At 46.8% G+C, this 14,867-nt stretch overlaps 1 protein-coding gene across 1 annotated transcript; it reads right to left on the bottom strand.

Moving 5' to 3' along the window:
* Nucleotides 1–566: 566 nt before the first annotated feature.
* Nucleotides 567–13,892, bottom strand: LOC114616000 (integrin alpha-9-like; the record flags this gene model as incomplete). Its single annotated transcript, XM_028761558.1, has 5 exons — nt 13,830–13,892; nt 9,929–10,054; nt 7,331–7,450; nt 1,878–1,979; nt 567–721 (listed from the first exon to the last, which is right to left on the bottom strand). Coding segments are annotated over exons 1-5 (566 nt in total), but the record flags the coding sequence as incomplete, so codon positions are not given.
* Nucleotides 13,893–14,867: the final 975 nt, after the last annotated feature.

Genomic DNA, 14,867 nt, shown 5'->3' with positions numbered 1-14,867 from the left:
GGAGGAGCCTTCCACGAGGGCAGATGGGAGGAGCCTTCCACGAGGGCTCATTGGGGATTCTCAACAGGGGAGGGGCAGGAGGGTAGGTAGGTGGTGATGGGAGGAACCTTCCCTCTTTGGGGATTCTCCTTTTGCCCTCCTTCCTCTCCCTTTGGGAGTATGAAAACAGAACAAAACAAAACAAAACAAAAACCCAACAACAGCTTCTGGCCAAGACTTGGTAGGGAAAATATCACCATGGCTCTCAAAACAGAAGAGTCAATGACTTGGAGTCCCAGAACACAACGCTCTGCTGTGCCTCCCTGGATCCCAGGGTGCGGGCCGCATACCCAGTACTTTCTCTGCACCCACACAAGTGGCTTCATCTGCTGTGCACTCACAAGCATTTCTATTGGTGCTTCGGTGTTGACTCCATGGTTTGTCAGAACATCCTAAACTTCGTGCCCTTTAACCCGTGCCATGACGGGAACAAGGGCCACCTCTCTCTTACCTTCCAGGTGAAAGGCTGAACCAGCTGCTAAGTGGCTCTCTGCCAGAATGCAGAGAGACAGGAGCCGAGTACCAACCTCAAATATTTGATCTGCCAGAGAAACTGACTAGCAGAGGCCTTGAGTTTCATTCTGGGCAACTTCTCCACGTGAAGAGCGGTCAGGCCGGACAGCCATCCTTGCACCGACTGTGGGATGGCTGACCCCTCATGAACGCTGTCATCCTCAGCTGGCTGACAACAGGAATAGGATTGTCATGTCATTGAACCTAGAGCTCACTGCTTTGGCTGGACTAGCTGACCATGAAGCCTCTGGGACCTGGGATCTATCTGCCTTTCCGCACTTCCCCAAAACTAGGGTTCCAGACTACCGCATCTGGTTCCTTACTGGCGCGCTGGGGACTGGAACTCCATCGTCTTTGCGCAGTAAGCCAGTAACTGTCTGAACCACATTCCCAGCCTCTCACACCCCAGTATAATGAAGTGGAAGATCTCTGTTGTGGTTAGAAAATAAGTTAACAGCCCCTTTCTGTTTAAGTACATCATTCTTGAATTCACTTCATAAGTTTGTTAGAGCAGCACAGATTCAAGGAGAGAGCAAGAGAGCGGGCAAGCCTCCCTTGAGGGAAGGTAAGAATCCACGAGAGAGGACAGGAAAGGGCGGCAGGTTTCACAGCTCCTCAGCAGAGCAGTTCATTGGCTGACTTCCCTGTCTACACCCCTGAGACTGAACTCAGGAGGGTGTCAAACAGTGGATGACCCTTCTCTCCCCAGGAACAGCAACAACAACAACAACAACAACAACAACAAAAAGCAGAATTCTAAGACCTCTCTGTCCAGTCTCTCTCTCATTGGACAGCTAAGCCATGAGGCTGACTGCCCACTCTGAAGCCTGACGACTTTAAGGAGGACAAGGGAAAAGGAAGAGAGTGAGAGAGAAGGTTCTAGGTCTTAGCAACTTGACATGGCCTCTTTAAGACAACCAAGCAGTTGTTTCTTAAGCCCCTCCCACACCCACTCCACCCTAGTGCTTAACCATGAAACAACACAGGGAGAAGAGCTGAAGAGATTTTTTGAGGAAGGGCTAAAGAGAGATAAAAATAGCCTTGGCCTCAGAGTAGAAATCTAAGCCCTTGTTGAGGATACTTCCAGACAGTTTTTCCTTTGGCCAATCACTGCAAGAAACTTTCAAATACCAGCAGAATCCCAAGAACAATGTTAATGCAACAACAGAGCCTTGAGGCCTCCTGGGGGCCCTGGAAGCCAGAGCAGCCATGATTTTGGGCCTACCACAAACACTTCATCTTGGCTTAGAAAATATCTTTCCTCTCAGATCCCAGCTCCAGGTTCTCGTCCTCTGAGGAGAGCTGTCCCAGGGCAGCCAACTCACCAGGGTCTCTTCTGGGTTCCCGTTAGCTATCTCCACCACTCTCAGGGCAGGCTCCACCTTCACCTTGGCTCGTGCCATGAACTGGATGACAGAGGAGCTATCCTGTGGACGAAATGACACAACTCACCATGAGATGCTTTCAAATGACATTGAGAATGATGTGCCCATGAGAGGGACTATGCAGAGCTGAACTCTCAGGGTTCCATGAAGATTCCACACATATTTTATCACTGAACTAGCAACTTCCTTATCCCTGGTACCCACAGAGCATACACTGCTGCCTTCTCTTGAGAATTCCTTTGGATGGTGGAGAATGCAGAGTTACCATTGCATATTCCAGTAACAAACACATGCAAGCCTGTGTGCTGCGGTTTCCGAATGGCGAGGGCTAGATAGCTAGAGGTGGATACTGACATATTCACAAAGAGTGGAAGATAAATAAAGCTGTTTAATTGTGTGCAACAAATCCCAGCCTGGCATCCCCAGAAGGCATCTGATTCTCATTTTCTAGTCATCTTCCTGCCCAGACCACAGCCCTCAAAAACATGAAAGCTTAGCTATTCTTAACTCTTTCTTTGCTCTTGAATGAAGTTGTCTTAGGGCTGAACATTCAAAGAAGGTATCTGAGGGCACAGTGACAGGTTGGGGTTGGGTGAGGGAGACAAACATCTAGTTTATAAATCAGGTCTGAGGGGTAAAAAGGGGGGCCTCTGAGCCTCAGGCTGTTGGCAGAAGCAGTTGAAAGCCTCGATGTGGGCTCTGTTTCAAAGCCACCATCCAGATACCACGAACATGGCTCCAAAGTAGAGATGGAGAAAGAATTTGGAAAAAGATATGGATTGGCAAAATTAGGAAAGGCCAGGGTCCTAGGTCAGACGGGGCTGTTGCTGATTGTGGGGTGTCCTCACTGCCCCTGAGGGATGGCTGGGCTCTGCCAGTCAGGTGTCTTTAGTCTTTTCACCTGAGTTTCTCGGTCACTCCAGGAAGCCACTGTGGTTTGTACAGGTCCATAGGTTTCAGGCGTTGTGATTATAATCTTTAAAGACGTGTGCTGTGGGATTCAGCGGGAGGCTTCTGGGAGCTAGTCAGATTAGGCAAGTCGGAAGGATGGAGTGTCCCTGTGCCTTGTGGCAGTTTCCTGGGATTGAAATCTTTTTTTTTTTTTTCCCCCAAGAGAAAGTAGAAGGCTTATGTGACCTGGGAGGTAAAGGAGAGGTCACCAGTCTGGGAAAGTGAAACTAGAGAGATTCTGGTTTCTCCCTCCCAGCTTTAGGAAAGGAATATGCAGCTGCTGGGGGAGGGGCTCTGACCAGAACTGTTGCAGAGAGGAATTTCTCAGAGTTCAGGGCTGCAGAGTCTGGGTTGTCACCTATAAGGGGGTAAAGGGAGAGGGGTGATGGAATGAGAGTGTGGGGGGGGAGCAAGGGGTGGGCTTTTCAGCAGTGTAGCAGCTGCTAGGAGTCATCTTGGTTCCTGTGAGTGGCCATACATCTATACTCCTGTAGGAACCACAACAGATATTCATTGGCTCACCAGGTTGGACTTTGGCCCAATGATTACTTTGGTTTGTTGTTGGATTTCCTTTCAGAGGTGTGTGTGTGTGTGTGTGTGTGTATGTGTGTGTGTGTTTATGTGAAAGTTCCAGGAAAAGTTTGTCACACAATTCTGTGGTGACAGTTTTCTAAGAAGAGGAAAGACCTGTTGTGCCACCATGTAGCTCGAGGCCCCCACAGGAGGCTAAATGAATGCACAGGTCCTTGGACTTCTCATCCTCCAGGTTTGAGTCTGGAGAAGTTGAAGGCACTTTTATTATTTATATGTCACCCGGTCCCATGCTCCCCGTGACACAGAAAATAGGCTAAGACAGATCTCACAATCAATGGCCAGTGTTGACCTACACTGGCCCAAGGCACACAGAAATAACAAAGGCCTCTCTGTATCAGTGGTGCTCACTGTTCCTAATGCTGCAACCCTTTAAGGCAGTCCCTCAGGCTGTGGTGACCCCATCCGTAGAATTGATTTCTGTTACTAATTAAATCCTCTTGCTACTGTTATGAGTCGTAATGTAAATATCTGATATGCAGATGGTTTCAGGCAACTCCTGTGGAAGAGTTTTTTGACTCCCAAAGGGGCTGTGCCTCACAGTTTGAGAAACATAGCTCTAGATATGTTCTAAGGGTTCCCTTTGCTCATCACCCAGGAAACCACAGAGACCACCCTGGGACAGAACAAGGAAACCCTTGATAGTGTACTTTACGTAGAAGTTGTATACAAACTATTCTTAAAACAAAACAAAACAAAACAAAAAGCTCCAGCTGAAAACAGCTTAAGAGATTCATAAACAGTTGTCCACATTAATGAGATTTAATGGGATATTTCCAGACACCCACAGGAGTGCTGGGCTCCTATGAGTAAGGCCCACTTGAACTTGAGAACTATATATGCACTGGTAAAATTAAACTTAATTATTTAAAAAAAATTAATGTTAATTATGCATATTTCTGTGTGTCTGCTATTTGTGTAGGGGAGCATATGCACATGAGTGCAGGTGCCTGCAGAGGCCAGAAGAGGGCGCCAGGTCCCCTGGGTTTGGAGTTACAGGCAGTTGTGAGTCACCATGTGGTTGCTGGGAACTAACTCTGGTTCTCTGGAAGAGCAGTCAGTGCTCTTAACTGCTGAGTCATCTCTCCAGCTCCCCTTCCTTCCTTCCTTCCTTCCTTCCTTCCTTCCTTCCTTCCTTCCTTCCTCCCTCCCTCCCTCCCTCCCTCCCTCCCTTCCTTCCTTTTCTTCATTTTTCTTTTTTTGGAACCACTCTCTCCTTTAATAAAAAAAAAAAACTTTTTAAATTGTTCTAGGAGGATTGTCATTCAAAAGAATATTTCTGCTTCATAAAATCCTCCAGCAATTTAATAGTTTTATAAATTTTAGTTTTCTGTATCCTCTGACCCTCTATTGATTTTACACTTAATTAATTACTTAATTTAGTGTGGGAGTATTGGGGGTTATGTACAGGTAATAGCCTACATGAGAGATCAGTAGACAATTTTTATTGGTCCGTTTTCTCCTTCCATCATGTGGAATGTGGGGATGGAGCATTGTAGCCAGGCTTGGCAGCAAGCCCTTTACCCACTGAGCCATAGAGCCATCCTCTGATACTGTATTTTTATTATAAATCATCAGTGTCACCACCGTAGATATTAACAGCGGTAATAATGGTTAGGTTAGAGGCCAAGCAGATGAAGGGCTGGCATAGAGGAGGGCCCTGGTGGCTGTGAAAAAGGCCTTAGGGACACTTGCAAAGAAATCCTATCCTTCGAAGATTAAAAAAAAAAAAATCAGACCCAACATTTCAAATGAAAACCAGCGAGGTTAAAACAATAAAACCTCAGATTCCCTTGCCTGGAGTCAGACCTTGAGGTCAAAGGAAAATAAACAACCCTAGGCTGAGGCCAGCCACAAGGTCTATGTTGATTCAAGTCCTCAGGGAGACCCAATGGCCCTGGAGCCATCTGGTCGACTCCCCAAATGCCCTGTGCTAGGGTCCAGGCCTGACAGTGCTTCAGGGTTGAGGTGCACTCTGTGCCTAAGTTTCTGCTGTATGACAACCCAGAGCTGTCACTTCTCCTGCCTGGGGGGGCTCCATTGGTTTGCCTGACCAGTGAGAACAACATTTCTAGGATGGAGTCCTTGGTTAAGTGTCAATCACTGAACAGGAGAGAGAGAGAGAGAAAGAGAGAGAGAGAGAGAGAAACAACCAGCTGCTCACAGTTACAATCAACCCCTGTGACTGAATCTAACAGCAGCCATGGATGAGGGCAGAGAGATGGCAAGCAGAGCGGCCCTCACCCTTTAGTGCTATTGCTCTGGGGACAGTGATGAGTAAGTTCAGGGGAAAAAAATAGACTGGCAGCAGCACTGGCTAAGATGGACCAGGGAGAAAGTACGTCGGCTCTTAGGGAACCATGTCAGGGAGGGACTCCTTGGAGAGAGATGGTAGACTAGCTCACACCTGGCCTCCGCTAACACTAATATCAAGTGGCTATGTCAGGGAAACCCTGAGTGGGAGCCCAACTTCCCCAACCGGTTTCCGAACTAGGGAACCCAGATGGTGTCCAGCTCTCCACAGTTTGTGGAGACTGTAATAGCTATATTGAGATGGGGAAAACAGAGCAAACTCCATCCCCCAACGACTGCATCTTCTCAGGCTGCCGCGTCACTGCTGGGTCTAATTACAAGCTGACCATGTGATAGCTCTGATGCTTCTCACCTGTGGGCTGTCTGGATGGCTTTGTACACATCTTGCATGTTTAGTCTTTTCAAATAAATTTAAAAAGGAACTCTGAGACTAACACGTATGTTTTTTTTTTACCTTCATATCCAACTATTTCTATGGCATCCTGTGGCACAAAGCCTATCATACCAGCAAGCTCTTATCTTAAAATAAATCAGAGTAAACCTTTCTTAAGGGGCACTGATTTGCTTGCTGAGATATTTGGAACCCTATTTGTTGAACTCATAGTAGCAAAGTGGTCTGTGGTTCACAAATCCAACTTCTTTGAGGGATCATTTGAACAAGCAATCAGGCCAACTAGGCTTCATGGGTTAGATCTGGCCCTCTTCTTGTTTGTGTAAATAAAGTTTTATTAGGAACACAGCCATGCATTTGAATATTGTCTATGGCTGCTGGCAGAGTTAAACTGTTGCAAACAACTAAATTAGCATATACATCGGTGCCATATGCCACACACACTCTAGTGTAGCTATGAACATGGATAGCCCAATACAAAATCAATTTATTTAAAACAGTGTGAGTTTGTTTATTGTGAGCTGTTTTTGTAAGTTGGTGAGCATCTCAAGTCTGACTGTCACAGGTGACAATAGTATGTCACAAGGTCAAAAGGCTGAACATGCTGATTCTGGCCCTAAAGCCTAAAACAATTCTTGCTAGCCCTTGACAGAAAAGGCTGGCCGATCTTTGATCAAAACTGGGACAAAACATGGTCCCCAAATCAGTAGAATTTGTAAGCTTGTCAGCAACATCTCAGGTTTCAACCCCCAAAGAATCAGAGGTTTTATAAGCCCAAGGAGATATTTGCTTTTTCGAGAGACCAGACCGGCCTCAAACTGAGAGATCCGGCTACCTACGCCTGGAACTAAAGGCATGTAGCCACGGCACTGCCCTACAGATTAGGAAAATTGAAGAACGACAGCACAGATGGGAGGATGAGAACTCGGGAAGCTGGGAAAGATGCTAGGACACTCTCTGTAACACCGCCAGTACTTGGATTAAAGCGTGAACACTGAGGGTCTGATTCTGTTTCTCGGCAACGTCTGGTGGACCAATCGCCAGCGGTGCATGCTGGGAAAGTTTGACAAGGAGCAGCCCGAGTGTTCCGGGGGAACAGAATCCAGGGATTCTGGGTAACCTCTGAGAGCGCAGGCTGGGGACTCACCTTCTTTAGTATCTCTGTGTTCAGTAGCATGTACAGGTCGATGGTCCGGCTCTCCTCTTTAGGGAGAGCACTAAGGTTGCAGTGCAATGTTAGGCAGAAGCTCCTTGGATTTTCACAGTCCTGAGGAGAAAATTTCCAGATGGAATTAAGAGACAGAGACCATCCAAAGCCATCTAAAGTGCAGAGTGTCTGTCATGTTGACGGAGGAGAAATCAAGAGGAAGAGGTGGAGCCCGTGGAATAGCTGACGCCAGACCTCCTGCCCAGCTTGTCTGGGGCCCGGAATTCCATCCCGCTCCAAAATTCAGAGTAAAATAGGAGTTTAGTGTGACCGGTCACTGAATACACCTGTCCCATCAATTTATTTAGAAAAAAGTGATTTTTAAACAAATATGGTATGGGGAGAGGGATTGTGTAACCTGAGCTATTTCCATGATTTCTTCTGTTTAAAACTATACTACACAATTCAATTACTGTTATTTAATATATAAATTGTACTGCTATAAGGAATAGCTTAAAAACCAAAACAAACAAACAAACAAACAAAAAAACCAACCAAACTATAACTAACATACCCACTCCTAAACTAAAGAAGATGTAATTATGCTCTGTCACCCGCAGAGGGCGGTAGAAGAATTTTCGGCCTTGTTGGGCACTAGGGCTCTGGTCTCGAGTGTTTGGGGGCATCCACAAGTAGATGCCCAATGGTTGTATGATTAATCCTCCCAAAAAGTTGAATTTCACAAGAATCAATTCTTCTCAAAAAGAAACATTTAGATATCCTGATGTACCTTTATGTGTTTTTAAACAAGAATACTTTCTGACTACAGTTGATTCTGGGTCCCTGCTTTGGCAGGTAGACGTCAGGCTCCTGATTGGTGGATGGGGTGGGGTGGGGGTTGGTGCTTAAAGAACAAAGAAGCTGTATGACTCAGAGACACATAAACTTCCAAGGGAAAGTTTATTCCAATGACCAATGAGGGATTTTTCTTTTGTATTTGGAAGTGTGTCTTTATATATAAAGTGTGTGTGTATGTTTCTCTGTCTCTCTGTCTCTCTGTCTCTGTCTCTCTCTGTCTGTCTCTCTCTCTGTCTCTCTCTCTCTCTCTCTCTCTCTCTGTGTGTGTGTGTGTGTGTGTGTGTGTGTGTGTGTGTGTGTGTACCTGTGTGAAGCTTTGATCGCAGGGGTTATTTTTAGCTTGACCTGGAGTTATATGGAACAAACAGCCAATGTCACTATATCTGTCCCCAAGGGCCTTTACAAAGATGAGCTATCCTTACATTTGTGCTACTGGTCAGCTTGACATAATTTAGAATTCTAGAAAGACAGTCTCAGTGAGGGATCAGGGTGGTCTATGAAGGGCTATCTCTACTATACTGATTGATGTGGGAAGACCCGCCCACTGTGGGTGGCGCCATTCCCTAGGCAGGGTGTCCTGAACTGTGTGAGAATAGAGAAAGTGAGCTGAGCACAGCAGAAATGTCTTAATTCTTTTCTCTCTGTTTCTTCACTGTGGATGCAAGGTGACTGGGTGTCTCGTGACTTCTGCACAGTGATGGACTGCACCCCAGGAATTGTGGGCTAAAATGAACTTTTCTCTCCTAAGTGGCTTATGCCAGGGTACATTGTCATACCAAAAGAAGCAAAATGGTAGAGAAGAGGAAAAAAAAATCCAAACCTCTAATAGCAAGCAGCTGAGCTCTCCAAGGGAAAGGAGAGGTGTTCAAGTGCCTGTGGGGTGTGCTTAGGTGGAAGCTGAGAGCTCAGTGAATGTAATCAGGGTGCAGGAAGGGGACTTTGGAAAAGTCCTGAGGAGGTAGGACATACACAGTAAAAAGAACAAATTGTAAATATTATATTGATACATTTTACATGTGTTTTACATGTGTATTATGTATGTTCCACATATGTTTTATGTATGTTTTCACCAGAGCACGTTTAACCTGACCATGCTACCTTTTTGTCATCTTTACTCCTTACACACATGACATTCCAGAATGTCCCTTTATTCATCTTTCATCTAGTGTAATTTCTGTGAGACTTACTTATGCTATACAGTGCATCGAATACTCTTAGGTACATTTATTTTTTTATAGTTCTATAATATTCCTGTGTATGGATAAACCTGTTTTCTCATTGTACTGCCGATAAATATCTGAATTGTTCAGATTTTGGCTACTCTAAAATTGTTTCAAATATTCCTGCGTCTTTCAACAACATGTGTATTCACTTCTCTGGGACAGACCCAGAAATGATACATTTTTCTGGGTTGTATAATATATACGTTTACTTTTAATAGGAATTGCTAGGAGGTTTCCCCATGGTACTGTAGATTCCTTCCAGGATCCTGGTTGGTAGGCTGTTTAGGTTTTCTGTTAGTCAGGCAGTGAGATTTGGAATAAAGTTTTAACATTTTGAGGGAAACCCTGGCCTGAAAAGTAGGGGTTGATCACAGTCCTTGGGTCTTTTTTAGTTAACCGATGAAAACCAGATTTGAGAAACAAGAAACATCAAGTAGAAGACCAGCCTCTCATCTCTGAGATGCCTTCTTCCCTGTGAGGCCCACCCTCATGGCCCCGTCACCAAGCAACATCTTACCAACACTTTTCTTCCGGACTTGGAGAAAAAAGCAAATATGGTGTGGAAGATGTTCTCTTGTTCTTGAGGGATGATGCAGGGGGTTGGGTTTCTTTGTAAAGAGCAGTTACCCTTCTCCTGGCTCACCTGGAATCAGAAAGAGACATTTTAGAGCCAGTGGTCTAAGAAAGGACAGATCTAGAAGCATCTGGCACAGCAGCTGAGCAGAGACTCTCCCTGCTGCCATTCTCTAGAGGACAAGAACAGTCAAAGGGCATTTCGTTTTGTGAGATTCTTGACTATGTTTCCTAGTATGGCCTTGAACACCTGGGTTCAAGATATCCTCCTGCCTCAGCAGGCCTGGAAGCCAAGCCCACAGGCTTACCACAGCTCTGGATGAGAAGTGTTTAAGGCAGAAGTTATGTCAGAAAAATGTGGCTATGAAGTCCTTAAATAACCGAGCTGAGATGACCACGACATGCAAATGAGATCTGAGGAGTAGCTCCAGCCTTCTGCTTCTTGATTTCAAAACTCATTGACATCACTCCTGTCAGACAGGCGTTTAGGAGGCAAAAAGAAATTCATGTCACATGCTAACAGAGTCAAGAGCCCTGGTCTGGAGCTCAGGACTTCTGGGACCTTAGGTCATTCAGAGCTTATAAATGTGTCTCATGTATGGCCCACTGTTGGAAGTTTCTAGAAGGTTCCATGGAGTCACCAGGATGTGGTAAAACCCCTTAGGAGATATTCTTGAGAGAATTGCTCTGGGCCCTCATTTCTGCTCCAACTGGAGCATCAACCACGTGGTGGGTACCCGAGGTTTGGTTTCATGAGCTCATGCTGTCAGACCTTCTGTCTCCTTTCATTCTCAAGCACGCAGGACTCCCCTTCCCTGGCTTGTCCCTTGAGGGGACAATGCTGACTGACAGACCCAGAGAAGACAGTCTTCTGCACAGAAGTTCCAGTGAAGACCCCCTGCTTCCCCAAGACCTGGCCATCATACCACACACCCGGTTGGTACTGAGAACGCCTCCAAGCCTTGAAGGACAGACACACTGACTCACTGAAATCAGAGGCAGGTCAAGAGTCCCTCAGCATTCTGAAAACTGGTGCTCTGGCATTCCAGGCAGTGGGAGAAACCTGGTTGCCAACCTACCCTAGCTGGTTTTGCACAAGAGCCCCCAGTATGATAAGATGAGGTGACATCTGGTCACAGGTGCCAGTAGAGAGGGGTAGGGGCCGGGTGCAGAGCAAAGTGCATGAGAAATGGCCAGGCCTTGGTGGGCAGAGTCAGAGCCAGAACTAATTTCTTCTTCCACAGGGCGTCTCTGGGGCGGTTTGTGTACAGTGGAGTGATGGTCAGGGCATCTGATGCCTTATGACAGTCTGCCCCCAGTGGAATGTGGAGCAGGAAGCAGAAGCTGAAGTCAGTGGTGGATGAAAACCTTGGCCATGGCGCTCCTGACTGTGGTTATATGGGAATCATTTTAATCAGGAAATAACCCACTTTTCTGGGAGGCTCAGGGTGGTCTTGTTTCAGCAGGAGACTGAAGGCTCCCAGGGTCTCTATGGGTTCTGATCTCAGCAGCTAAAATCCAGCCATTCAGTCCCTGACCAGGGTCACTGCAGGGAGCACTCCTCTGAGAGGATGAACAGGTCACAGTCACGGTAACATCCGGGATTAGCTCTGAGGGCCACTCACACTTCAACATCTGCTTCACAACAGTCCCGTGGGATGGGGCGAATCTGGTGCCATCTTAAAGATGGAGGTACAGGGAGATAAGAAGACAGATCTGCAGACAGAGGTGCTCTTGAGAGTGGGCCATGAGCCATACACACACTAGGTTCAGGGGTCAAGGATGGACTGTGGTGGGGTCAGGGAGGAAGACAACCATCCACCCTCTTATTACCCAGAATTCTTCATGGTGACCCATTTTGCCACTGTCTCCTCTCAGTCCCCCAACAAAAAGCTGACTGCTAGCCAGCCCATGGGAGGGTTGAAGACCTGCAGACTGGGAGGCCAGGCCACTTTGTGTTGTCTCTGGGTCTGGAAGGGGAACAGAGTTCCTTGGAATGTTGTGTTTGGAATGCAGTTCCCAGATCACACAGTCCTTGGCCTTGGCTGACAGATAAGGACCCGAGGCCTTAGGTTTGGTGACTTGTCCAAGGTTACATGGTTGGCTATTAGCAACAGCCTGAACCCAGTTAAAGGAACCCAGGGAGCGGATGCTATCCCATACACCACTCTTGGCCTCTGTCCCCTCCCCTCTTATTTCATTGGACATGATTGTCTCCAACTCCCTCTTTGTCCTGTGTTTGACAAAGTCCACTCATCTCTACAGTTGAACGAGGCTTACTATGTCTATACAGTACACCACCCCGCCTCTGCTGATGAGCACCTAGGTAGGGTCTGTAACTCGACTGTTGTGAACCATGTAGTCTACTTTTAAAAATGTGTGTCCATGCTTGTGTGCAGGCACATGTGCACACAGAGACCAGGGGACAACCTTGAGCGTCAGCCCAGAGATACCATCATCCTTCTCAGACTAGATGGCCTGGCTGGTGGCCCCTAAGGATCCTCCTGTCCCCAGCTCTCCAGCACGAGGATTACAAACGTCAGCCCTGACCCCTAGCTTTTTCATGTGGGTGCTGGGGATTGAACTCAGTTCCTCATGCTTGTAAGGTGAGCATGCTAACCCTCTGAGCTGTCTCTTCAGCTCAGAAGATGAATGTTTGGGGCTATTTTTTGAGAAAGAGTTTCTCTGTGTAGCCCTGGCTGTCCTGGAACTCACTTTGTAGACCAGGCTGGCCTCGAACTCAGAAATCTGCCTGCCTCTACCTCCCAAGGGCTGGGATTAAAGGTGTGTACTACCGCCTGGCTACACTCGTGAATACTCAGTGTGGTACCTGCTGCAGCTGAGCTCTGCCTCTTCACAACCATGACAACCTGAGTCTCCCAGGCTTTGGTTTCCTTATCTACAGATTTAGCACAGTGACCTACATGGTTACTCCTAGGAGCTGATCACACGCTTCCAGGCTCCTACGTCCAGCTTCCACGGAGCATCCTGTGTCCGTGTGAACAGAGGAGGCATGCGTGCCATGGTGCGTGTGTGGAGGTTGGACTCAGTTCTTTCCTACCATGTGGGTTCTGGGAATCAAACTCAGGGCACCAGGCTTAGTAGCCAGCACTTTTTAACTCATAGAACCATCTTCTCAGCCAGGGGTCCTCTTCTTCCATTCTGTAGATAAGCGATTGCTAAAACCCTTCCCCACGGGCTGGTTAATTTTGTCTACAGAACCTCAGTCGTTAAAACAAGACAAAACAAAACATCCCTCTATAAGATCAGCCTTGGGAAAACCCATGGGAATTCTCCTGATTAACAATTAATGTGGGAGGGTCCAGCCCACCGTGGGCAGTGCCATCTCTGGGCTCATGGGTATTAGAAAATATCAGGCTGAGTGAACCCTGGATAGGAAGCTAGTAACAGGATTTCTCCATGGCCTCTGCATCAGTTCCTGCCTCCAGGTTCCTGCTTTGGCTTCCTGCACAATGGGCTGTAAGCTGTCAGCCAAATAAACCCTTTCCTCCCCAAATCGCTTTTGGCTATGGATGTTTATCGAAGCAAGAGAAAGCAAATTAGAATATCCCTTTAATCATCTTTGCTCAAAATCATGAGGAAATAAAAAAAAAAGTTTTTTCCCGTGTCACACCCAGCACCACACTGCTTGTGTTCAACAGTCCCATCTTCAGCTGGCTGAGGACCCTGTGGCCTCTGCTCCTTGCTTGCCTCGGCCCACTCACTCCCATACTTTCCCAGACTCCTGGAGTCCAAATGCTTCCCACGACAGGGCTGGTCCTCGGTGGGACCCCCGGGAGTTGAGGGAGGCCTGTGGCTATTGGAATCTGCACAAAAGAACGTACTGAGTCCACAACCAGGGACAAGAAGGCACGGGGCACATTGTTGAAGCTGGATTCTGCCGGCATAGTTACTGAGGGTTTTCTGTTGTTATCCGTCCTCTCCAAAGCTGACCCCAAAGAAAACACTGTGTAAGCTGAAACCAAGAGAGGGTGGTGGTGTGGTATACTGTCAGGAGAGCACACTGTGGAGTCCAAGATGACATGGACATCTCATGGTAGGAGAGTCATCCTGGAGGAGTGGCTGGAAACAGCCAAGATGTCAGAGGAGAGTGTCCCATCTGCTATAAATGGTCTTGCTTCATGAATCATGGGGTTTGAAGCCTGAATCAAGGCTCTTGTCTTGGTGATGACACTGCCAAGGAATTGCTAGCCAGGTGGAGTGGTTTGTGGGCCCTCTCTATGCAGAGTCCAGATAAAAGATAATCCTAGCTTCCATGAGGCACTACTGTATCAGGTGGAACATACATTGGATGCTTGCAATGCCTTTGAGTAGGGAGTACTGCCGTCAGTGTGGACACCCTATGACTGTATAAATGGGGCTTGACGAAATGTTTTAAATGATACATACATACAAAACTACGTATTTGTGAGCATAGCGTGAGTTTTCTTGTTAAAGTTTTTTTTTTTTTTAATGGTGTGTGTGTCAGAATGCAGTATGTAAGCAGACCATCAAGTCCCTGGAGCATCCACTGCCTTGAATGTCTGTCTGTCTGTCTGTCTGTCTGTCGTTTGTCTGTCTGTGTTGGGGATATTTAGCGCCTTCTCTGTTAGCTTCCTCACTGTGCCTCGTTTGTAGTAAACCATTTCTTCCCTCAAGCCCCTTTTTTCCATCCATCCCAGGCTCTGGTGGACACCGTCTCACACGAGACTATGAGGTCACCTTTTCTAGTTTCTGCTTGTTGAGAACATGTCTATTTTTATTCTATGTCTGGTTAACTTCACCTAATGTGATATCCTCCAGTTTCATCCATGCTGCCACAAATGACAGGGTGACATTTTTTTTTGTTAGGGCTGAATAATATCCACAGTTAGTTGACCAGT

The sequence above is a fragment of the Grammomys surdaster genome, unplaced genomic scaffold (genome assembly GCF_004785775.1).
Source record: "Grammomys surdaster isolate TR1022 unplaced genomic scaffold, NIH_TR_1.0 220360, whole genome shotgun sequence".
Classification (NCBI taxonomy): Eukaryota; Metazoa; Chordata; class Mammalia; order Rodentia; family Muridae; genus Grammomys; species Grammomys surdaster.
Note: the sequence above shows the minus strand (reverse complement) of the source record. Positions and strands in the feature narration are given on the sequence as shown.